Raw genomic sequence first — 25,852 nt, forward strand, 5'->3', positions numbered from 1 at the left:
ACAGATATGACTTTTGACAGCCAGAAATATTAATGCACAATTATGGGGGACACCCCAAAAACACTGAGGTGTGCTACAAATTATTGAGTAGATACTGCTGACAGATATGACTTTTGACAGCCAGAAATATTAATGCACAATTATGGGGGACACCCCAAAAGCGCTGGGGAGTGCCAAATATGAAGAAAAAATAATAAACCTCTATCCTCCTCTCTGCACTAGCGATTTTGGTTAGAGCAATTGCAAGAACAATATGGTATTCTCTGTCCCTGCTCTAATTAGCCTATGACTACACCCTGCTCTCTCCCTCTGTCAAATGGCGATGGATTGCTGTGGAGGCGTGTATTTATAAAGTTGAAGTATCGCGAGAACCGAGTCCCGAGATCCGACGACGTCACAATGACGTTCGGCCTCGATTTGGATTCGGAATGGGCGGGAGAGTACCGAGCTGCTCAGCTCGGTACTCGGATACCCAAAGTTCGGGTGGGTTCGGTTCTCGGAGAACCGGACCCGCCCATCTCTAATTAAAAGTATCATTTTGCCAACCACTGTTTTATGCTATGCAAAATTACAGTCAGTTTAATATTAAAAGCCCAGAAATGTCAGTTATCTGCAGCAATTGATACAGACATAAAGTATAGCTGCGGTGAAAGGCAATAATCAATGTGTTATGGCTATTATTAAAATAAGATTATTATATACATTATTATTTGCTCTTAAATTTTTATCTGTCTGGTAGTGAAAATGGTTAAACTATAATACTATTACACTTTATTATCTTGTAAATTTTTCGTCCCTTACTTTCACAACTGGTTTATTTCTCCTTGTACACTATCCTACTACTCTCAGTATTGAAGTACTCTGTGTGATTACTTTTATTAATTAAGGCCTGGGGAATTTTCTCTATGAATAGGCTGTGAACTGGTATTTGGTGTAGTTCAATTGCATTTAGTACAGAGCAGTGAAAATTAATATGGAACTTTTATAACCAAGTAGTTTGTAATGATGAAAATACTTGTGTTGATATTAAAAATTAAATATATGTTTCCTAGCAACAAATATTTTATTTAGTCTTAACTGCCCTCTGTGATATGGCCCAAACACTGAATCTGCGCAAATTGGTCACCAATAAAAAGGATGGAATTTGGGTGAAGTAAATAAGTAATACCACTTTCATACTGCCGCCCTGGCAATATCCCGGGTTTTTGAAGCCGGGTTTTTGCAGATCCGGGTTGCACCATTCATAGTGCAGGCAACCCGGGTCCGACCCGGGAATTACCCCTCGATAAATCCCGGGTTGAAGACCCAGGTTTTTAGACCCAGGATTTTTCACTTGTACCATTCATACTGCACCAAGACCCGGGTCGTTTGAGCTCGCCCCGGGAAAAACCCGGGATTTTGGTGCAGTATGAATGGGGTATGAGAGGTATTTATATTAAGACACCTCCAATAACAAAATTTTTCATTACTGCATATAGGGCACGGGACACTGGAACTGGAAGCCCAGACTTAGGCTTCCAGTTCCTGATTATCTAAAAAAAAAATATTACAGTTAAAGATAAATAAAATAACAAAAAGACTAAAGCATTTTTTCCTGTGGACACCCCCGTACTGAGATGGCGTTAACAATCAGAGGACAGCCTGTCCTTGATAATTGACTTGAGTTTTGCATGGGGAAGCATCACAGTTGCCCCCCCTCCCCGTGATGGCTACCAGCGGGCCATAGCCTTCTTCAACCAGGGGCTTTGATAAATAGTTATTTCCCTTTCACAAATGGATCCCAAATTTTTGTACAAATAGATTGAAATTATGTGTTGAGTAAAAAAATCATTATTTTGGGATCAATATAATTATCTTCACCAAATTAGCAGCTCTTTAACATTTTAAAACATATTGAAACTGTTGGGACTACACCTCTTGATAAGTTTATACTCTTTTTATAGAAAATGTAAGCACTTTTACACCATATAGGACTCTTAGTTTAAGAACTTTGGGTATTACCTATTCTCAGATGGCTCAAGGATGGATACAGCATAGTTCTTGCAGTCTGCGCCTGGTCGTAGAATTAAATTGCCATGACTTTCATTCTTCAAGAGCATGGCTGCAGCTTCTTGGCGTGACACTATGTGAAAGCACCTTTACAAAATGGAAGAGTCAGAATATTACAAATCATTACAGAGATTAATACAGAGACGTTTCTGTTGTTTACTGTAATTATGTCCAATCCACTTTTTGCCCCAGACCGTGGGAGAATTGGCAACCATTGTCTCAGAGGACATGCATCGATAAGTGGTCCATGGTACAAAACTCCACAGTAACATATCATGATCAGTCAGCAGCTACATCATCTTGGTTGTAACAATTTTTCCCCTGATGTTTTATGGGAAACATCATGAGAGCTGATTTGGGCCAGTGACATAAAATGAATATTCCACATAGATGCTATTTCCAGTGACCAATAATTGTAGTGTAAAGAGAAGTCTCTTAGAAGTCTTATATTTTTTGCCGGTCCAGGAGGGCAAATGTCCTCTGCTTGCACCCTTTTCCTCTATCAACCGCACAAGCAATAGTTAGTTCAGAATCTGGACTGGTCATTATCACAGCACCTAAGCACTCTTAACCTGACAGATAATCCCTCTCTTCCCCCCACTAGGAGAACGACAGGTGTCTCAGAGATTAGATATTACCCCAGCATATATTTAATTACTTACTCTCCTGCTGTTGATGGCGTGCAATTTTGAACTTAAAGCACTGACTGGATAGCAGTGGCAACCAGAGAGCTGGTTTTATGCAAAGGAAAGCCTTGGGCAGAGATCACAAAGCACATATTTAGTGCAAACATATGCAGAGCCAAGTTTACCTTAAAAAAACTGGGTCTCAAACTGTTGGCGTTTAGCTGGATGCTTCAAGCTCAACCTTAAATATCTATATGAAATCTTAAAACTGCCTAATATATTAATATTCAGTTTGTGGCTTATCTGCGAGAAGATCAATGGCTGAAATTTTCTCTTGTTAGCCCCCAAGAATTAGTGAAGCATAGGGGGACATGAAGGATGATTATATGTTGCAGAAATATTAGCGTACAATTGATCTAGCAATATTAAAGAGCAGTGCTTAACAATTGCGCTGATCTGATGTCTAAAAACCAGCAGGGAGAAGCAATACCACGATCATTCCAACTGTAAACTCAAGATCATTTATTCCAGGTATTAGATAATGATCTCAATCGTAAAACGATTGTTCCCAATTGAAGAGTCCAGACGCTTGTAAAAGCACATATTTGCTTACAGCCACTAAAGCGCAGGAGGGGAAACAATATTCCTGTGTGATTCTTTGAATTCAGGCATTGCCTGTTAATTATGTGTCAAGAAAGACTATAAGGGGCATATTCAATTGTCCGTGTTACTCGCAAAAGTAACACGGTGTTAACAGTAGTATTACGGTAATTACGCTCACTATTACCTTAATAACGGTAATTATGCGCACTGTTACCGTTATTACGGTAATAGTGCGCAAGCCGCGTTACTTTTGGAGTAACGCAGATAATTGAATATGCCCCTAATTGTTGCTATCAATTTGAAATACATATACAATATTTCTGCATATGATATAAAGTACAGATTCAAGACTCACTGAATATAAGAATAGAGAAATAGAAAAGCATAGGCAAAAGAAGGAGAAATCTAATACCTTCTCAATTTAGATAGATATTAAGATCATAATAAATAGGAGATGAAGGTTCAATCAGTTTAACTATCACATTCATTTTCACATTCCAATTTTTTATTATTTCGCTGATTTTAAATAACCTAATTTTATTTCATATGTAATAAAGTTGTTTTTATGTATGCAAAAAGAGATGAACAACCTTCAAAATATTCGCTATTAATGTGAGATTGTATAGTGCACTACAGTAGCAAACTCTGTCTCTTACTCTTTTATTTAATTCAGTTTAGTAGTAGCACCTCCGTATTATATATGTACATTAAATCTTGGCTTAATTATAGGGAGTGACAATCCTACTACAATTTATAAAGAAGGGATGAGGGTCAGCATTCCCTGAATACAGACATTGGGCAGGGCCATTTTGATAGTTGATGGAAGGGCAGTTTTATCTTAAATATTTTACTTACATGGTCATCACTTTTTGAACATAATTAATATACTGCATCATTGCTAATATATGCTGGGATAATTGGTGATCTAATTGTCAACTATATAAAGGAATATCTGAATACCTTTCCAACTTTGTTTGGATTTTTAAAAACCAGGTCTGCAGAATTGCCTTTAACCCAACCAACACCTTTTGGTAAATGGTATAAGGACCAACCACAGGATTTTCACGTGGATTCATTTTCACAGTTTCTGCCAATCTAATAAATAAGCCCTGAAAGAATGGTGTATATCTGTATTGCCACCGCTTTATCAGTGTTACCATTGTAGCTATATTTAACAAGCAAGCAAACCTCAAATTGTCCACGCAGTATTGGGTGTATCTAGTACATAGAGGGTTAATCTTTATTTTTCATACACAAGGTATTTCAAAGAGAGACAACTTACAAAGGCATTGTGTTTGTATCCACAACATCTGTATATATTTCAGGTAGACCCGGAGATGTATTAGATGGTGAAGGATTTTGCTCTTCAAAAGATAGAGATTGCCTCCTTGATGATTCACTTTCTAAAACTTCTTTAAGCCTAATTATTTGTCCAGGTAATAGGGTCAAGCATGTCGGGACTGTCAGCTGAAGGTAAGAAAGAGAGATATCTAGACTTTATCCAATTGATCAGCAAATGCATTTATGGTAATCTGTCTAATAACACAAAACAAAGAATTAAAAAATACAAATATACTACAATATTTTGTAATTCTGCACATATTTAAATGCAAATATGTTTCAGCATATTAAAGTTAATGTAGGAGGTTATCTTACAAAAGGATCACACGTGCACCTGGTAGTGATTTTTGCCTATTCCTAATAGGAGATAGAGGCAAATATTCATACATAACATTCTGGTTGGTACTGCATTAAGGTTTTGTCAGTCTTCAATAGCCAATCCATTCTCTCTTTTTCTATATGTCACCCTTCATATCTCTGTGTTCAACACTCAACCGTAGGCTTACTATGATTGCCATATGCTGATCTTCAAAAAAAAAAATAGTATTTAAAAACAAATAACTGGTCCATAATTGTTTGACGGGATGTTGGACTAATATTAGTTGGCTTCCCTGATTTAAAAGTTACTGGTTCCCTTATTGCACGTGTGTGGTCTTCTACAAAGATGACCAGATGATCAATTACATCTATTGTGCCACTGTCCACAACCTCAGATGCAACCATCATATATTTCTGTTATATGTCAACCTACAGGGCATGGCTCCAATGGAGTAGCTAAATCCATGGAATGACCAGATGCATGTAGTTTCAGGCTTCCCATTGATTATAGAGCTACACTGTGAAGAGGGTGTACACCTGCTTCCATATTTTGTCTTGTTAATTGGACACATGATAAAAAGAACCCATTTTGGAATGTTGGGTAGTCTTATAAATCAAGGCAGTTTGTCAAAATGAGTTACTAACACAAAATATTTTTTAAGAATAGGATTAGTATAAATGAAGAATAGAAACACAAGAGTTTGGTCTTTGCACATTTTTCGTTTCAAGCGGAGGAGACCGCTTCGAGCCATTTAATGTTGTCACACATGAGAGAGGGTGAAAGAGTTTATCAAAAGAGGTGTAAAGCTGAGTGTCACTTGACCATTAAATCTCAATTAAAGTCTCACAGTAGTAAGTGGACAAAGGGGCTGCCATTATTTTTACTTTTCTTTTATTAAACAATATTCATTTCTAAAAAAATGCATATGCACACTGTCCACATATGCAACTTACTTTTGGCCTATTGGAGTATGAAACCATTGACTGCTTGCTGTGCTCTCGAATTCTCCTTATTTCAGAGAGGCCAGATATTCCCTAGCAGTGGATGAGTCCAGTGAGTGGGTCCTGCAAATATACACTGGGGAATTCAGTTGCAGGCTGAATAAAATATTACATTAGGCCCTCCTTGCAACAGATAGAAAAGATTGTTGAAGTCCAGTCAGATCTGTCACTGTTAAGCCACGAAATAACAGAGTAAGCCAGTGGGAAGACTGCTAACTACATCTCTGCTTTCAAGGACACTGCTGCACCTATAAACGGTGAAATTGTAAATTATGCCTTTCAAATGGTGGCCTGTAAGCACTGTCAGATCTAGAGGTCAAGCTAAAGCAATACTGCTGCTCAGGGTTTGGGGTGAAATTCTGGAAAAGTGGATGATTCAGTTATTTGGAAAATAGGTATTTTCAGCTCAATTCATTGTGGAAAAAGTGCAACAAATTCTAACACAGGCTCAGGGGCCCCTCTGACCTTTTATTGCTAAATTCCTTCATTATAAGGATGTAAGTAACATCCTAAAACTGGCAACGCAACAAGTCCCAGTGCATTTTGAGACTTCTCGTGGGAGGTGCAAAAAAATCACACCCAATTTATACAGGTCAAACAGAAGCTCTGGGATTTCCAATTCCCTTATACTACGTTGTTCCCGGGAAAGATACTGCTTATAATTTCTCTGCTTGTAAATTCTCCTTCCTCTATGCTTGCATTGATAATTTCTTGCTAAGTGTTATTTTATAATTATACTACAGCTTCATGTTCTGGCTTTAATCTTATGCTTGGGGGTGGTACTCATTCAAAGAGAAGGGGCTTGAAGGGTAATATCCAATTCTTTGATTCTGTATTGTAGCTTATTATAGTGGCTGTTGGGCCATTCATTTTAGGGTTTGTTCCCCCTCTAATAATACAGGAAAAAAAACACACCTTGGGCACTGCAGAGAAACAGTGGCCCAAAAACTGTAAGAATGAGAGTGGATTCATAATTCATGCTTCAGAGCTAATTAATGGGACTGAGCCTGTTTCTTCAATCAGACCTCATCTGTATAATGATGCCTTTTCTTCTGGTCAATTGTATAAAATTTGTAAGCTAAGTATTCCTGGGTATTCTTTGTTGGATCCACCAGAAAATATGAAATAACTGATGCTCCAATAATCAAAAGTAATCAGTCGGTACTTTTTTCCATCTCTAGCATTAGATACTGGGACTTGGGGTAACCAAAGTGGATTGTCACCCAATAGTGTGGGAACAGCTTGGTTCCTAAATTATAAGATTGCAATATGTTTCGAAAGTATACCACAGTTGGGGTCTGTGTACAGCGTGGGGCTGGGGATAGGAGAAAGTTATCAATATTTGGGGTTATTTTCTATACATTATTTAAAAAATCTTGTATATTGTTATCTTACTGTATTATTTAGTTATTATTGCATCAGGGGGTGTGTGTGCAGGTATGGATGCACAGGTGGCTGGACTGAGTTTCGAGTTAGTGGCGGTGCTTTCTCTAAGTATTTCCAGTTTCACATTTCAGTTAAATGGCTGTGGCTTGCTCTGAGGTTGGCAGGCTCCACCTGCTCTCATGCAATGTCAAGGGTCTAAGTAATAAAATGAAAATGACCCAGTTGAAAAAATGTAACCTGGATGTGGCGTGCCTGGTAAAGACTCACATGGTGGGTAGCAAAACTCTGTCCCTCTCTAAACCACACACACACTGCACATTTAACAAGCTTGAGGGTTTGTCAAATCTAATATGGAAAATACAATGTTTGGAATTGGTACAAAGTGACCCTATCGCCATTTTGTCTTTATCCGTGCACTGATAAACTGTTTTTTGACTTTGTATCATTCTCCCGCATAAACCTAGTGCTTGTCTCCTGCTGACCAGTACTCTTGCTCATCTAGGATAAGTATAAGCCTACAGGCCTATCTGACCATTCCCCCTTACTGCTGTAAGACAATAGTTAACACTAATGGGGTGTGATCTGAACTACTGTAATTGTGCAATGACATGGTTATTTCTCCTTGAATGCACAAACGTTGAGAAGAACTGCAAAATGGGATACTCTTAAGGTCTTTTTAAAGGGCACCCTTACCTCTAGAAGACAGGATTTAAAACATTTTGTCACAGAATCTGGAGAATTTAGTGAGTCCTGTATACCTGCAGATGACAGTTATATGTTGAAGAACTAGTTGATCCCTTTAAGTTGTAACTCAGGACTACGGTAGAAGAATAGTTGGTATGGCAGCGGTTCAGTAGAAACGGAAGTAATAACAGAGTTAGCTGATCCGTTTAAATGATAACTCAAACACCACAGTTGGATTGCAGCAATAGTTCAGTAGAAACAGCAATAATGAAAGGCTTGGTTGATCCATTTAAGTGGTAACACAGGTGACAGCAATTGAGTACTGATACAGCCACAGTTAAGTAGAAACAGCAATAATGAAGACTTGGCTGATCCTTTTAGCTGGTAGTTCAATGCAGCAGGTGAAGGAGGTTCCTAGTGAAGTTAGGAGTTGCAATAGTAAAACGGAGAAGTCCAATGACTGAAGCTGTAGATGAGACACTGAATGCAGCAGTGGAGACCTGATAAGGCGAGAGTTCCAATGAAGGCACCAAAGATTAAACACAGCAGATCTTGAAGCATTGATGCACAGCAACCACGGGTAAGTCACACGAGGAGAACCCAAACCTGACAAGAGTAAGTAACTTGAAGAACAGGATCCAGAGAGCAGGAACTGGGAGGTTTAAATAGCACTCCAAAAGCACCAGGGCCAATAGGAGCGTGTGGAAGGTTATAGAGAGAACAATGATTGACACATGCACAGAATGGAGCCAGATGAAGACTGAGACTAAAACACTGGATCCAAGATACCATGGTCACCGTTTATGAGACAGAGGTAACAACGCCGGTACTCGTCCATGGGGTCGGTGTGTGACACATTTTTAGACTAAGGGAGTATGACCTTGAACAGAAATGTTGTGATTTGTAAGAAGTCATACAGATGAGGCATGTACTCAGTGGTTGTGTGCTCAAAACAAATTAAAAGAATTTCTTTTAGATAAGTCCAAAAGTAGGTTACTCTTTGCCAGGCATGCCAAATAATCCAAAGTAGAGACAGTTTTCTGACCTAGACAGAGAGGATACCACAAATGGGTCTACAGCAGCCGGAGATCGGTCCACTCTAGCTAATGTCTATATAGCAAGATCACAGATAGCTCCAGATGACCTCAGCTTTCACAACTGGGACGTGGGTGTGGTTAATAAATCTGTGGGCCACTAACAATACAACTAAACATCTAATAATATGTATATCTCAGCAGGATCTGCAAAACACCCATCTGATGGCTCAAGTCCCGAAATGCAATAGTATATGGTCTCTACAGTACAAATATTATTGTGGCTGTTATGTTATCAAGCATTGTGATACCTCTCACACGTATATGTTAGTTTGCTAGTTATTTTTGTGTATGTTTTTGGTATGGATTTCTTTGTATTATAGGGGATTGTAGCCCAATTTGTTTATATGCATAAACTCAATAAAAATATAACTGATTTAAAATAAAGTTAATAAATAAAGAGAAGACAAAGAAAAGTAATTAAAACAGAGAGGGGCAGATGTGTGGTTCTATGGTGAAGAGAGGGTGGGGAGCCTCAAAATTTCCATCAATGACTTTGTTTCTTTTGTGTTATCTGCAGGTGGACTATTAAAATGATGGGATGTCATATTGTTTGCTTAGTATGCAACAAGAAAAGAACTTAACAAAAAAGTTTAGAATTATCAGCACAACATTATACAAGGCTTACTTCATCCCTCTGTGTTACAGGGTTTTTTGTTAGCATTATAAAAACAGTAAAAGCCATTATACTCCTACATGGAGTAGGGCTGGTGGATGGAGTATATTAACATTATTAAGTTAGTGCACTTATTTTTGAGCAACGGATATGATATAAAGGTATTTGAGTTAGCAAAACAAGTGCTATGCCATACAAGTCTATTTTCTTGTGTACCTCAACTACAGTGAGAATAAATCCCTTCCACTCCTCAGCATCTTCTGCAGTTTCAGTCTGTAAGATAAATAAAATGTAAAAAAAACTAAATTATTGACAAAATATATTAGTATTTTTGCTGTTATTATTTATCTGCGGCTGCCATTACTAGTGTATCTCTCAGTTTATTATCTTATGCCATAATCACTGATTCCAATTTAAAACTGCATAATGCCAACTATAGATGGCTGAGAAATACAGAGCAGCATCTATTCTATGTTGTATAACGTATGTACAAACTGCATTTGCAGTCTTACATTAAGTATGTGTTTAATACCAATTAATTTATTGAAAGCGTGAGTATATTCAACAAGTTTATCTCCATTTTAGGGCCTTCATATCTTTAAAGATGTCTTTATAAATGCAACATAATGCTGTCAGGATATAGTAAAAAGCAAGTCTGCAATGAATAATAATGCCATTGTTTCGTGACACTGCAGAGAAACAAAGAGATATTCTTTTGTGTATTAAACAGTAAACAAAAGTGTATGTATTGGCCAAATATGTGATGCTTTGAGTTATGTAATTAAACTTACCTTTATGAGCACTTCCTCGTTCCCCAAGGTCAGCATAACTTCTGCCCATTGTTTCTGTGCGGAAGATTGGTCTGCAACAGACACCAAACTTTGCAGGTCGATGCAATCAGTGAACTAATAAAAGCAAAGCAATACAATTACATATACAGCATCGATATTCTCTAAACTATGTCTATTTATACTTAACTTGTTAACTTCTTGCATATGCTGAATGTATGAGTAGAGCTAGTAATATTCTAAATAGAAATTAGCAAGGTTGTTGCAAAGTTTCAAGCAAATTGATTTTCATTGCGGAAAAGGACATTTTGCAAGTTACTTGTCAGACATACTGGGCCTTATTCATTAAGGCACGTAAATGCTGATATGTGCCGTATTTTGCATAAAAATGTATATGCACATGCCCAAAAACAAACCATACGCCAGAGGATGCAACAATGTCCAAATCATCTGTAAGCCCAAAGGACCCTTACTACTACGATTTCAGGGGCAGAATGAGGAGAGAAATGGGCATATGCACATAGTCAAAGTACAGTAAGGGCGTGAATGGCCGCTATCAGGGGGTATGGCAAGTACAGCTGTAAGGGGCCCGGAAAGACTGGGGGCTGTCTGTTAAAGCATGCCTCTAAGTTATCACCTAAATTGTTAGTAGTCACACTCAAAATCCACTGTTCCTCCCAGTCCTCTCAATATCTATCCCTACTAATCCACATTCTTGCACATTTCTCACATAACTCCACCATGAATCTGCTCTATTAACATTTTCTTTTTTTCTTAATCATTTCCACCACACTTCTTTCTAAACTCCTCCCTGTGACAAAATGAGGGGATAATTTTGACCCACCTTTAATGCCCCTCGCTTCGCACATAATATGGACTTTGGCCATGATACTTTTTTTTTACTCCTTATGCCCCCCACATTCTCAAATTCAAGGACACTTGGTTGGCACTGCTCCTACTGGACTGATTAAGAAACTTACAGAGAATGACTGCGAGGACAAGCAATCTTCTTTCTTCATTCTCGTTCCCTTCAAGTCTTGTGGATTTCTGTGCCCACTGAAAACATGATGATATTGAAGCAAGACCACTGCCCTGTCTGCTTTGACATAAAAAGATCAGTATTGTACTCTATTGTGTCCACTGTGTGTTGCAATTGCTGCTGGATAACTACCGGTAATCTCTCCACTGATCATAGCAGAGAAAAAGCCTATGAGTGCCCCATATAGTTTTTTTCCCCGTCAACACTGATGAACTGTTTTGCGCCTTGAACCCCCCTCACTCACTGACCTACAGTACAGTAGCAAACTTCACACCCAAAAATCATCATCCCATGTCCTTTTTATCATCCTGCTTCTTCTCATGGAGCTGATGACATGTCACCATATCCCAGGTCCTGTGCAATCCCCAAAATTTGCTCACACTCTTCTTTTCAGCCCAAAACTTCCCATCCATGCTGTACTTTAATTCCACCTGTTCTTTAAATACTTGTCATCTAAAGTGTTTTTTTTACTTTTTAATCTTACCACAGAAACAAGATAGAATAGAAGAAGATAATCTCTTTGGATTTAGCAGTATAACAAACTGGAATACGAGGGATTGGGGGAGTGTTTCATTGAATTAAGATCCGCATAATCGATTGTTTGAGTGAAGTGTGTTAGGTCGTGAATAATTGGAATTGCGTCACACAATGTACACAATCCTTTACTTGTGAAAGCGATATGGTAAGAAACAGTACCCAAATCATATACACTGCTGATTTGGCAGTACCCTACTCATACACAACATTTTGTATGGAATGATATATATATAAAGAACAAAAATGTATGAATGTGAGAGAGCTTCTATGAGCTATCTTTATTGACAAATATGGCATACTCTCTGCAGCAAACGCTTTGCTTTTGAATTTCCCCACAGACATATCTTGCTCTGGCAGCATATAAAGTTGTGAACGCAATTGCATATTGGACATCACCCTGGCACATATGCGACCTTTGCAGGTCTGGACGCACCTTGGGATAGGTCTGACTCCATCATAATTGCATATTGTTTTCAGATGCACATTACGTCTGCCCTTTTGATGGAAAATGTTGCCAACTTTACATACATATTCAACCTGGTACTGTCATAGAAATGCCACCTTTCCAACAGGTCAGTCTTTGGTTGCCACACTCACTACTGAGGTCCAAATTTCCTCTGTAAGCAAAGTCAGCACAAGAACTGTCGGTGGGGAGCGTCATGGATTGGGCTCTATGGCCAAAAATCTGCACAAAAGCCTCATATCACCTTGCGCAATGCCAAACATTGATTGGAATTGTAAAGCACCCCGCCATTGGAGTCTGGCCCAGTCCGATACACGATTCTGGGTTTGGCAGATGCCAGGAGAATGCTTCTATATGAATGCGCACCAATAGTAAAGTTTGGTGGAGGAGGAAGAATAATAATGGTCTGGGGGTGTTTTTCATGGTTTGGTGTGGGCCTCATAGTTCCAGTGAAGCGAAATCTTAATGCTACAGCATATAATGACATTTTAGAGAATCCTATACTTCCAAGTTTGTGGCAACAGTTTGGGGAAAAATGGTTTTCCCACGTTTGGTGTGGTCGTAGTTGACTGACCTGCACAGTGCCCTGACCTCAAACCATTGATGAATTGGAACAGTGACTGAGAGCCAGGCCTTATTGCCCAAAATCAGTTCTTTGTAAGCATCATGCTCTCGTAACCATGTTCCTAAATCTACTGGAAAGCCTTTCCAGAATAGTGCAGTCTGTTATAGCAGCAATAGAGGGGAAAAACTCCACATTAATGCCATGGTTTTGGTATGAGATGTTTAACAAGCATATATGGATGTGATGTTTGGGTGTTCACATACATTTTGACATGTAGTGCATGTGCCTTTTAATGGGAATGGATGGACAGTTTGGGGTGTTTCTTGTTCAATACCAGACATATTCATCCACAAACTACAAATTAGAATTAGTGAACTTAGCCTCTTGCCCACACAAATAAGGACTTGATTGTTTACACTTTATTGGAGGACATATAGGTCAGATGATATTTTCAATTAGATTCAATTTGCACTTTGGAGCAGCAATTTTTATGCAAAAGTGCAGTTTTGCATTCAGATCACAATGTAATAAAAGCATTCAAACACATAAATGTGTCGCATGTAATAAAGTCATCCCTGATATTCCCTTACATTTATGATTTATTAATGATGCTCAAATGAGCAGTATTTTAGGAAATTAATGGAACTGAATCTTGCTGGTCAGGGTTGGTCCTGCAAACTATATATTAAAAGAAGCATTCTACTGGTTATGACATCTTTTGTCATATTCAGTACTTGTTTCCCAGCACACTATTTGGTGGATAGTGCTTACCATTTACAAATCAGAGTGTCAGGTGTTCCCAACATGCTCATTGGCAAAAGGTTTGCACTATCCACCATTTAGAGCACACTACTTGTCATTATGGCTTCCTGATACAGCAGAATTGTATCTCTAACAGCAAGACTGTATGAGAGTAAGCTGCTTGGATCTGCTTTGTGTTACCACCAGGAATATGGCTGGGTCTGTATTGTAAAACTACCAAAGAATTGAGGAGGGTCTGTATTGTGGCACTACCAAATATTTAGTTGCCTGCACTGAAAAGCCATCAGAGATATTTAGGGGTCTGATAAAGCTGCAAGAGACTTTTGGTGGTCTGAATTGCATAGTGGAATTCAGAATAGGGTCAGTATTGTACACCGGAATCCAGAATAGAGTATTGTATAGTGGTCACTGGAGTCCTTTCTAGGATGGACTTTGTATTGTTTATGTGTCAGCTAAAATGTTCTTTGTATTGTATATTGGCCACTAGAATGATGTCTTTACTGTATATAGGTAACTATATATGTTGTACATCATATACTAGAAACCTCTCTGCTTTGTAAAGAAGTCACCAAAATGCTCTTTGCATAGTATATCTGTCACTATGTATTGTAAGCTGGTCACCAAAAAAGGCTCTGCATTACTTATGGATCAGGAGGCGATACATTGGGTTTCATTATTGCTCTTTGAAATAGAAAATATTAATATATTTGTTTGGCTGTGTAAAACTTCCACATTAGACAAACCACGTACAGTCGGTTTTGGCAATACCCATTTTTCAGCTAGATGACCTTGGGTCACTTTTTGTTTACCACCAAGGCAACAAAAAGTTGTTAGCCATCACCTCATGACAGTTTGCAAAATTTTAAAGTGATGTTTTTACTTTTACACCACGAGCAGTTCCATCTGGCAAATGGTTGCACAGAGCATTTGTATATGTGCCCTGTAGCTCATACTGATCAAATAAATGTCTGTGAAAAAATCCTTTGCTTTGAAATGTTCCTTAAACATATTATATATTCATACATATTTGTGAATGTTATTATCTGCATATATATGTTTCTCCTCGCCACTCCTTCCAATATCAAACAATAACAGCCTGCACAAGCTTCTGATATTTATTTTTATTAAGTAGTCAGCTAAGTTTGTTTGCACAAGGAGAGAATCAGGGCCAGTGCTAACATGTCTGGCGCCCCCCTGCAAAAAATAAGTTTGCGCCCTCCTCTTTTATAAACTATTTGTTCATTCAATACTGCTTTTTCTTTTAAAACAATTCATATAATAAACTTTACTAAAGAGAGTAATACAAATAATACTTTAAACAGCAAACATGAAATGCTATATGAATAATAAATATGTATTCATGGTAATATGATTTTACATTTTTGGCAAATTAATTGTTCGAACCCCCTTCTTCATCATACTTTTTGTCCCGTCTATGCACACTGTGCCCTTTCAATCATCACACTGAACCCCCTTCAACATCACACCGTGCTCCCTTATGATCCCACTGTGCTCCCTTTTCACATTCATCACATTGTGTCCCCTTCAATGTCACACTGTGCCATGGTGCCATCTTTATCACACTGCCCCTTAATAATCACACTGTGTTCCTACATAATCACTCTGCCCCCACCTCATCCCACTATGCCATTTGCTTCACTATGCCCCCTCCTCATCACACTGTGCCCTCTCCATCTTCACTGTCCCCCCCTCCTTCACCACATTCTGCGCCCTCCATTGCTGTTACCTCTATCACATTGTGTGCCCTCCATAGCTGACCCCTGCATCACATTGCTGCCCCCTCTGTTTTTTGTTAATTCAGTGCCCCCTCTTTTCTTTACTTACCTGTCTATGACCTTATTTTCTACTCTTCTGCTTCTTCTGTCTTCTTCTCTTCAGTCTTTTCTTCTTCTCTACTTTTGTCTGCAGAGCTGACGCTCACTCTCCTGAAATCTACACCACATAGTGGTCTGCAGAGCTGACGCTCACCTTCCTGAATCTACTTCATCTGCCACACAGTGGCCTGCAGAGCTAACGCTCATCTCCGGAAATCTACTCTACTTTTGTCTGCAGAGCTGACACTCACTCTCCTGAAATCTACACCACATAAATGGTCTGCAGAGCTGATGCTCACCTTCCTGAATCCACTTCATCTGCCACGCAGTGGCCTGCAGAGCTAACACTCATCTCCGGAAATCTACTCTACTTTTGTCTGTAGAGCTGACGCTCATCTCCTGCCTCATCTGCCACATAGTGGTCTGCAGAGCTGATGCCTATCTCCGGCATCTACACTGCCATTACTTACAGCATTGACCTCTCCTCCTACGATACTATTTCCTGTAGCCTTCCCAAGGGCTTCCGTACAGTGCTCTTAGTAGGGACCACGACCTGCGAGGTAGACGCGGCTAAGCCCATACCGCTTTGCGGCGGTTGCTGGTGAACACCGTCTCCTCGTTAGACTATGCGCCCTGCTGGAGTAGTGCCAAGCTGTATGAACCTCTAGGATTCGCTGCATCTACCGAGTCGCCTCGTAAGAACCGTAACAGGGGCATAGGGAAAGGGGGAGGAGTGCACCAATGTTTTTGTTGTTGTTTTTTTGTTTGTGCCGGCGGACAAGCGGGGATGGCAGGCAGGGGGAGTGCCTCAGAGGCATGGAGCCCCCCTGCCATGCTTACGCCATTTACCGCGTTCTGTCAGCTCTGCCTGGTGGCCCCCAGATGACCCTGGATATCATCAACGTAAGCTTATATTTTTGCATGTGAACACTTTTGTCACTAAATTAAATGCAAATACTTTAGCTCCCATGAAGTGGAAAATAACAATAGTACTGTGTGGCTGGTTACTATCACAAATCAGGTATATTATGAGGGTTACAACTTTGTGATATTAGCACCATGTTCTATGCAGAACTATCTACATGTCACCCAGATTGGTAGTATAGTGAATTATTATTTTTAGAACTCTTTAATAGTCTACTTTTTTTAATCCAGCGCCCCCTCTGTTCTTTACTTACCTATCTATGACCTTCTTTTCTTCTCTCTACTTCTCTTCAGTCTTCTCTTCTCTTAGTGTGCTGCTCCTCTTTGCGCGCTCCTCACTGACAGTGTTGGGACGCCCGACACTGTCAGTGAGAGGGAAGTAGAGGGGAGGGGGAGGAGGGCACCGATGCCGCCAGTTTTTTATTTTATTTATTTAATAGTTTGTGCTGGCGGACATGGGGGGAAGGCAGGCGGGGGAAGCACCTCATAGGCATCCCCCCCCCCCCCCTAGCCTTGGTTACCCTGCTTACTGCGTCCTGCCGTCCCTGGAGGGAATATACAGGTTTTTTTATATTTAAACATGATGTGGAAAATAAGATTTCATTTAAACTTGTCTTGATTGTTAAAAATACCTTTTTCATATTATTTCGGGTCCTATAAATTTGGTTACTAGCTTTGACTATTTTTAGTTTCCAATCATTATTAATTATTATTATTATCAACATTTACTTATATATCTTCAGCATTCTCCACAGTGCTTTACAACTGGGATCAAACACAGTATTGAATGACAAGGGGGAGATTAGTTTCAGCATCAAACCATAGAGTTTACTGTCCAACCGTTTGGAGGGTGAAAACTCAAACCACTGGTGATGTGGGGCAGTTTGAAAAGTCACAAACTGTATGCAGTTTTACCAAAAAACCACCAGATATAACTGCATGCCGTTTTTTCTGACCATTCAGAACATTAGAGGAGGCACAATACTTTTATTCATTATGAAGGCAATAATTATTACTTTATTCATTTTTATTGAAAACAAATTACTAATGATCGTATGGGAGGAAAATAATTTTATGAATATTTTAAGGGGGGCAAAATAATGTATGATTATATTAGGAGGGCAATATTATTTTAACAGATTAAGGGGGCAATATTATTTTAGAATTCTATTATGGGCAACTATCTATACTGTTACCTGGCTGTTTAGGTTCCTACCTATTCTGTGTGCTCTCACCTGGATCGTCAGTGCCTCTGCTGTGTTGCTGTTCAAAGGCTATACTGCTCAGACTGCACTTACCTCTGCTGTGTGCTGTTCAAAGGCTATACTGCTCAAACTACATCTCCATGGACTGCACCACTCAAGATCATCTACTCCACATTTGTCTTGGTGGCTCAGTGGTTATTACAGGTTGTATCATCTGAGCTGCTTGCTCTTACCCACTCCACTTTGTTGCTGAACTGTTACTTGTACCTCCTGTATCGTGCTGCCTCATTGTGGTCTCATATACCTGCTGCATTACCATCTCCACTTTGTTGCTGGACTGTTACTTGTACCTCCTGTATCGTGCTGCCTCATTGTGGTCTCATATACCTGCTGCATTACCATCTCCACTTTGTTGCTGGACTGTTCCTGCTATCGCTATATTTGAATACACTGATTATACTGCTATATTGTATGCACTCATACTGCATTGCTGGTGGTACTGCTCACCCTGTTCCTATGTTCCTTGTGCTTAATTACCAAGACTTTCTGTGATCATTCAAGCATCATTAAATCGCTAATTGTACCTTATCCTGCATCTGTTGTCTATTCGCTGTCTGGATATAGAACTGACATTACCAGTGTGCCTACTTCACACCAGTTACTATCACTCCCCCAAGAGTCCAGAATACCAAACTGTGACAGTATGAACAGGCCATAATGGACTCCCCTGGGGAACCGCTGGCTAAACAGACTCTGCGGCTGTTACTCCATAGGGTAGAACAACAGGATGAATGTCAACGCCAACTCCTTCAATGCTTCCAGGCATTGGCCTCCAGAGTGGACTCTATTCAATCCGCTATACCCACACTTCTTCCGCTTGTTCCTGCACCAGAACCTCCTGTACCTGAATTATCCAGTAATTCTAATGTCACCCTCCGGATTCCCTCCCCTGCTAAGTTTGATGGCGATCCGAAAGTCTGTAGAGGTTTCCTCATTCAGTGTTCGATCCAATTCGAATTGCAACCTCAGAATTTTTCCACTCACAGGGCAAAAGTTGCTTATTTAATATCTTTATTGTCTGGCCAGGCCTTGGCCTGGGCCTCTCCTCTCTGGGAGCGTGATGATTCTCTCCTATCTGATAGTACTGCCATCATAGCCACATTTCGGAAAATATTTGATGAACCCGGTCGTTACCTCTGCAGCCTCAAGTATCCTTAGACTCCGCCAGGGGTCACGTTTGGTGGCACAATATGTTATCTCATTTCACATCTTGTCATCTGAATTATGTTGGAATAATGACGCTTTGGTGGCTACCTTTTGGCACGGCTTATCGGATAAGATCAAGGACGCCCTTGCCTCCCAGGAACTACCCGCTACTTTAGATGCTTTAATTTCTTTGTGTAACAGAGTGGATCTACATTTCTGTGAGAGAGCTGCTGAGAAGGATAATCCTCATCGTTCTTTACCTAGGACATTGGCTCGCTATCCTCCCCCAACTCTTAAGGAGGAACCGATGCTATTGGGACGGTCACGTTTGACTCTGGAGGAGCGCGACCGAAGATTTAAAAATAAGTTGTGTATATACTGTGCCGACCCAGGGCATATCCTTAACAAGTGTCCCAAGAAATCGGGAACATACCAAAGCCTGATTTGTTCTGGGGAAGTCAAATTAGGCAATATTAAATCTTCTCCTCAATCATCATTACCTACAGTATGTTCATTTCCAGTCATATTACATGGTCCTTCAGGCCTTATTCATTCTCATGCCTTATTGGATTCTGGAGCTGCTGGGAATTTTATCTCCTCTTCTCTTGTGTCTCAGGGGTCTTTGCCCACATCCTTCCTAGAGCATCCTGTATCTATTTCTGCAATTGATGGATCTCGTATCTCCAATGGTCTCGTTAAGAAATGCACTCAGCCTATTCTTCTACAAATAGGAGCATTACATAAGGAGATGATATCCTTTCATGTTTTACCCTCTTCTACCAGTCCTATCATTCTGGGACTACCATGGCTCCAACAACACTCTCCGCAGATGGATTGGACCACTTCTCAAGTTCTATCTTTGAGTTTAAACTGTTTTAAAAATTGTCTTTCTCGTGTTCATCCCCTGGCCTCTACTAGCATCTCATCTGAACTTCTACCCAGCTGGCTTCCAAGTCAGTATCTGTCATTTCGGGATGTCTTTGACAAAGCCAGATCGGAACATCTTCCTCCTCACCGGGCATGGGATTGTCCTATTGATCTTCTACCTGACCAAATCCCTCCGCGAGGTCGTGTATATCCTTTATCACTGCCAGAGACCCAAGCCATGTCTGAGTATGTCCAAGAGAATCTTCAACGTGGATTTATTAGACCTTCGTCTTCTCCTGCTGGGGCCGGTTTCTTTTTTGTTAAAAAGAAGGATGGGTCTCTTCGCCCATGTATTGACTACAGAGGTCTTAACGCTATTACAATTAAGAACCGATACCCCATTCCTCTCATCACTGAATTGTTCGACCGTATAAAGGGGGCCAAGATTTTCACAAAGCTAGACCTTAGGGGAACTTATAACCTCATCAGAATTAAAACCGGCGATGAATGGAAAACTGCTTTTAACACTCGTGACGGTCACTACGAATACCTAGTGATGCCCTTTGGTTTATGTAATGCCCCTGCAGTGTTCCAAAGCTTTGTTAACGAGATTTTCAGAGACCTCCTCTTTGATTGTGTCGTGGTATATCTGGATGACATCCTGATCTTCTCCCAGGACCTTCACTCTCATCGCCTTCACGTGGCAGAAGTCCTCTCACGACTCCGTAAGAACCAACTTTTTTGCAAGTTAGAGAAATGCTTGTTTGAACAACTTCAAATGTCATTCCTTGGCTACATAGTCTCAGGCACAGGATTAAAGATGGATCCAGAGAAGGTACGAGCTATACTTGAGTGGCCTCTCCCTTTGGGGTTGAAGCCTGTACAACGCTTCCTAGGATTCTCTAATTATTACAGACGTTTTATTAAAGGATATTCCACCATTGTGGCACCCATTGTGTCTCTCACCCGGAAGGGTGCCAACCCCAAATCTTGGCCACCAGAGGCCTTAAAGGCTTTCGATTTCCTCAAAGAAGCATTCTCTTCGGCACCAATTTTTCAACAACCTGATACGTCTCAGTCATTCTTCCTCGAAATTGATGCCTCAAGTGTTGGAGTAGGGGCTGTCCTTTCTCAAAAGTCTCATCTTAATCAGTTCCATCCTTGTACGTTTTTCTCCAGGAAGTTTGCCAGCAGAGAAGAATTATGCCATTGGCGATAAAGAGTTACTTGCCATTAAAATAGCTTTGGAAGAATGGCGTTCTCTTCTAGAAGGAGCTAGATACCCTGTCACAATTTTCACGGATCACAAAAACCTTTTGTATCTACAATCCGCTCAATGCCTAAATCCTAGGCAAGCTAGGTGGTCTCTCTTCTTCTCTCGCTTTGACATTCAAATTACATTTAAACCTGGAGAAAAGAACAAACATGCAGATGCTCTATCTCGAGCCTTTTCCTATGATACCGAGACCGAGGAGGTAAAACCTCGTCCTATATTAGATCCCAAGTGTATATTAACATCTACTCTGTCTCCAGCCAGTACACCACCACCAGGGAAGACTTTTGTGCCATCTGATTTACGAAAGAAGCTTCTGACCTGGTCCCACTCTACTCGTTTTACTGGTCATACTGGGGTACGTAAAACCATGGATTTGGTCTCTCGCAATTATTGGTGGCCAAAACTTCATCATGATGTTAAAGACTTTGTGGCTTCTTGTGAGATCTGTAACCAACATAAGTCATCTCGCCAATCACCTACTGGACAATTAATCCTGCTGCCCATTCCGGACAAACCATGGACCCATCTGAGCATGGACTTTATTACCGACCTACCCCCTAGTAAAAAGTATAATACCATCTGGGTAGTGGTAGATCGGTTTTCGAAAATGGCTCATTTCGTTGCACTTGTTGGCCTTCCATCTTCATCTGTCCTTGCCATACACTTCATCAAGGAAATATTCCGGTTGCATGGTTGTCCCACAGAGATCGTCTCTGATCGTGGAGTTCAGTTTGTGTCTAAATTTTGGCGAGCCTTATGTAAAGTTCTTGGTATCCAGTTAAATTTTTCCTCATCCTACCATCCTCAGTCTAATGGACAGACAGAACGTGTAAATCAAGACTTGGAAACTTTCCTCAGAATGTTCTCTAATGCCAATCAAGATGACTGGGTAGACCTTCTAGCTTGGGCAGAATTTGTGCATAACAATGCCCTTCATGAGTCAACTTCTACATCACCTTTTTCTACTGTGTATGGGACTCATCCATCATTTCCCAGGTTTACCTCCCTCCCACCCACCCAGGTTCCTGCGGTTAATCTCGTTCAACGGAGATTCGTGTCAATCTGGAATCAAGTGAGGAGTTGTCTTAAGAAATCTTCCAAACGTTACAAGTTTGCGGCAGATAGAAAACGTCAGGCCGCACCTGCTTTCAAGATAGGTGATAAAGTATGGCTCTCTACAAAGAATATCCGTCTCAAAACCCCTTGTATGAAGTTTGCTCCTCGCTTTATTGGACCTTATACTATTTCTAAAGTCATTAATCCAGCTTCTGTGAAATTATCGTTACCAGCTGCTCTTCGGATCTCCAATTCTTTTCATGTCTCTTTGTTGAAACCGCTGGTCATCAACCGCTTTTCGTCTACCCGTACTTCCTCTACAGTACCTAAAGTCCATCTGGATCAAGAATTTGAGGTTAAACAAATACTAGATTCAAGAGTCTGTAAAGGAGGTTTAAAGTATTTAGTAGACTGGAAAGGGCTTGGTCCTGAGGAACGCTCCTGGATCGGCGCTGCGGATGTCCATGCTCCATTTCTGGTTAAGAACTTTCACAAGAAGTTTCCATCGAAGCCGAATCCTAAGTGTGCGGTGCCCACCTTTAAAGGGGGGGGGGGTACTGTCACACGGCGCTTATTCGGCTTCCATAAACAAAGACTAGGACACTCACCTGTGCCTCATTAGCAGCCCTCAAACCCTTAGTCTGATCTGCACATGTGCAGACTGAGCGCCTGTCTGTTTCTGGCAAGATTCCTATTAGTCTCAGGTTCTGGCTCTAAACTTGAAAAGGCACCTCCTCCCATTCCTCTGGGCCTGTTCATCAAGTTACCTGGCTGTTTAGGTTCCTACCTATTTTGTGTGCTCTCACCTGGATCGTCAGTGCCTCTGCTGTGTTGCTGTTCAAAGGCTATACTGCTCAAACTACATCTCCATGGACTGCACCACTCAAGATCATCTACTCCACATTTGTCTCGGTGGCTCAGTGGTTATTACAGGTTGTATCATCTGAGCTGCTTGCTCTTACCCACTCCACTTTGTTGCTGGACTGTTAATTGTACCTCATGTATTGTGCTGCCTCATTGTGGTCTCATATACCTGCTGCATTACCATCTCCACTTTGTTGCTGGATTGTTACTTGTACTTCCTGTATCGTGCTGCCTCATTGTGGTCTCATATACCTGCTGCATTACCATCTCCACTTTGTTGCTGGACTGTTACTTGTACCTCCTGTATCGTGCTGCCTCATTGTGGTCTCATATACCTGCTGCATTACCATCTCCACTTTGTTGCTGGACTGTTCCTGCTATCGCTATATTTGAATACACTGATTATACTGCTATATTGTATGCACTCATGCTGCATTGCTGGTGGTACTGCTCACCCTGTTCCTATGTTCCTTGTGCTTAATTACCAAGACTTTCTGTGATCATTCAAGCATCATTAAATCGCTAATTGTACCTTATCCTGCATCTGCCTACTTCACACCAGTTACTATCACTCCCTCAAGAGTCCAGAATACCAAACTGTGACAAAAGTATTACATTGTCTGCCTATAGGGTTGTGTACTGGGAGGGACTATAGTCTTGGGGGGATTGTGGTTTATCTCTGGAGGATTATATTGTGTGAAATAATGTTAGAATATATGGATTATATATAATGAATGAGAGTGGTATGTAATATAAATGGCATTTGAGTTTTATAGTGTTGTGATATATGTTGTGACCTTATTTTATGGAACTCCCAGAACTTTGGGAGTCTCCCGGATGTTCCGGGCGAGTAGGCAACTATGCTTAAACGTATATATAAAACAGGCAATTAATATAATGTATTGTATTAACATCTATGCTAACATGCATGCAAATAAAAATATATAAAAATGTAAACATCTTTAATTCTCAGCATGCACAGTAAATGTAGATAACAGATCTCTTACCTTTTCTTGCTTTTTATCATTGTAAAGAAAAAGTTTATTTCCTCTTAATTCAGTCCAGTACTTAATTTCCTGCAGACAAAGCAAAAATGTCATTAATAAAATATTTAACAAATAAAACATAAATAAAACAAGACTATAGATTTGCATCAATAGTAGAATATTCCATAGGTCATTTTATTTTGCCTTATTTTTAATCTTTTGAGAATCTAGCACAATAGTTTTCCATTTTTTAGAGAAATGTAGAAAAAGGAAACCTATACGACGTAGTCTATATTAGAGATGCTCGGCTCTGTTCTCCGAGAACTGGGCACACCCGAACTTAGCAGATCCGGGTAGGCTCGGTACTTTCGCGCGCCCTTGGAATTGAAAATGAGGCAAAGCATCATCGTTATGTTGTTGGATCACGCAAGTTTTGGATTCTATAAGTACCACCCTCCGCGGCGATTCAGCGCCATTTCACAGAGACACACAGAAGGGGTAGCCCAGTTCTTGGCAGTCTCTAGTGCAGTTGGGCAGTGTCATAGCTATAAAGAAAGAGGAGGGGTAGCAGTGTTCTCTAAAGTCTTCAGTGACATTCTACTGAGTTATAGCTCACACAGAAACAGAAGAGCTTCATTTCCAATTGTCATTGCTGAAATAAAAATAATAGGGCTGGCAGTCTTGTTCTAAATCTGTATTCACATTGTACTGTGTTATATAGCTAACACACAAACAGGACAGCTCCATTGCTAATTGTCATTGCTAAAATAGAAATAATACGGTTGCCAGTCTTGTTCTAAATCTGCAGTCACATTTTACTGTGTAATCAAAAAGGATTCACAGCAGTACACAGAAGACCAGGAGCATCAAGCAGCTGCTGGCACCAGTCATGATGATAGTAATACCTCTACGTCATCTGCCGTCATGTTAAATTGCATAGTGTTTTTAAGTCAGGGAAAAATTTTTTAAAAAAAACACCTTTTACCTTGGTAAATAAAAAAACCCCTGTAATCCAGGTAAAGTTATCTGCATAAAAAAAAAAATTGCCAACATGCCATTCTACACACGCAGTGGCAAGGAAAGAATGAGGCCTTCGCCTTTCTCTATGAGCGCTAGTTCTTCAACTGTCACTGAGGCATCTTCTTTTAAGGTCAGTCATGACCAAGCAAGACCTTGTCATTTGGACTCCAAAAGTGGTGACCAAATGCTTTTACGTATAAAAGCCAAGCAGGAAGAAAACAGTAAGGCATTACAGGAAGACGTATGTTCAGATTCAGAAATAACACAAATACCTGAAGAGAGTCTATCCACGAGTGCTATGTGTAATCCTGACCTTTCTGATAGTGTACCCATAAAGAAGGCCCCTTTCAGAATTTCTGCAGATGTGTGCATGAGCAGCCCAAGTGTAGCTGGTGATATATAATTGAGGATGCCACTTTGGAATTGCAACAGGATGAGGGGGATATTTGTGTATCTGACGAGGGCACTAATGAGGTTGATGATGATGATGAGGATGATGTTGTTTGTGTAAGTCCTGCACCAGTGGAAGCAGTTCTTGGACGTGATAAGTAGAAGGCCATTGTCATGCCTGGGCATAAGACCAAAAAATCCACCTCTTATGTGTGGAATTATTTATACCCAAATCCTGACAACAGTTGTTTAGCCATTTGTAGTGTTTGGAAATCCACAGTCAGTAGAGGTAGGGACCTTAACCATCTAGGAACCTCATCCATGTTATGTCATTTGAAGCGAGTTCATGG

General features: G+C 40.3%; 1 protein-coding gene across 2 annotated transcripts in view; it reads right to left on the reverse strand.

Moving 5' to 3' along the window:
• STAP1 (signal transducing adaptor family member 1) overlaps positions 1–25,852 on the reverse strand; it is an 80,323-nt gene that overhangs the window by 16,075 nt on the left and 38,396 nt on the right. For both annotated transcript variants that reach the window (XM_075203418.1, XM_075203408.1), the window contains exons 2-6: positions 24,114–24,182; positions 10,511–10,624; positions 9,936–9,992; positions 4,561–4,745; positions 2,002–2,136 (exon numbers count right to left, since the gene is read on the reverse strand). In XM_075203418.1, coding sequence (XP_075059519.1) covers positions 2,002–2,136; positions 4,561–4,745; positions 9,936–9,992; positions 10,511–10,624; positions 24,114–24,182 — 560 coding nt within the window. The remainder of the gene's footprint in view (positions 1–2,001; positions 2,137–4,560; positions 4,746–9,935; positions 9,993–10,510; positions 10,625–24,113; positions 24,183–25,852) is intronic.

Source organism: Mixophyes fleayi, chromosome 1 (genome assembly GCF_038048845.1).
Source record: "Mixophyes fleayi isolate aMixFle1 chromosome 1, aMixFle1.hap1, whole genome shotgun sequence".
NCBI lineage: Eukaryota > Metazoa > Chordata > Amphibia > Anura > Limnodynastidae > Mixophyes > Mixophyes fleayi.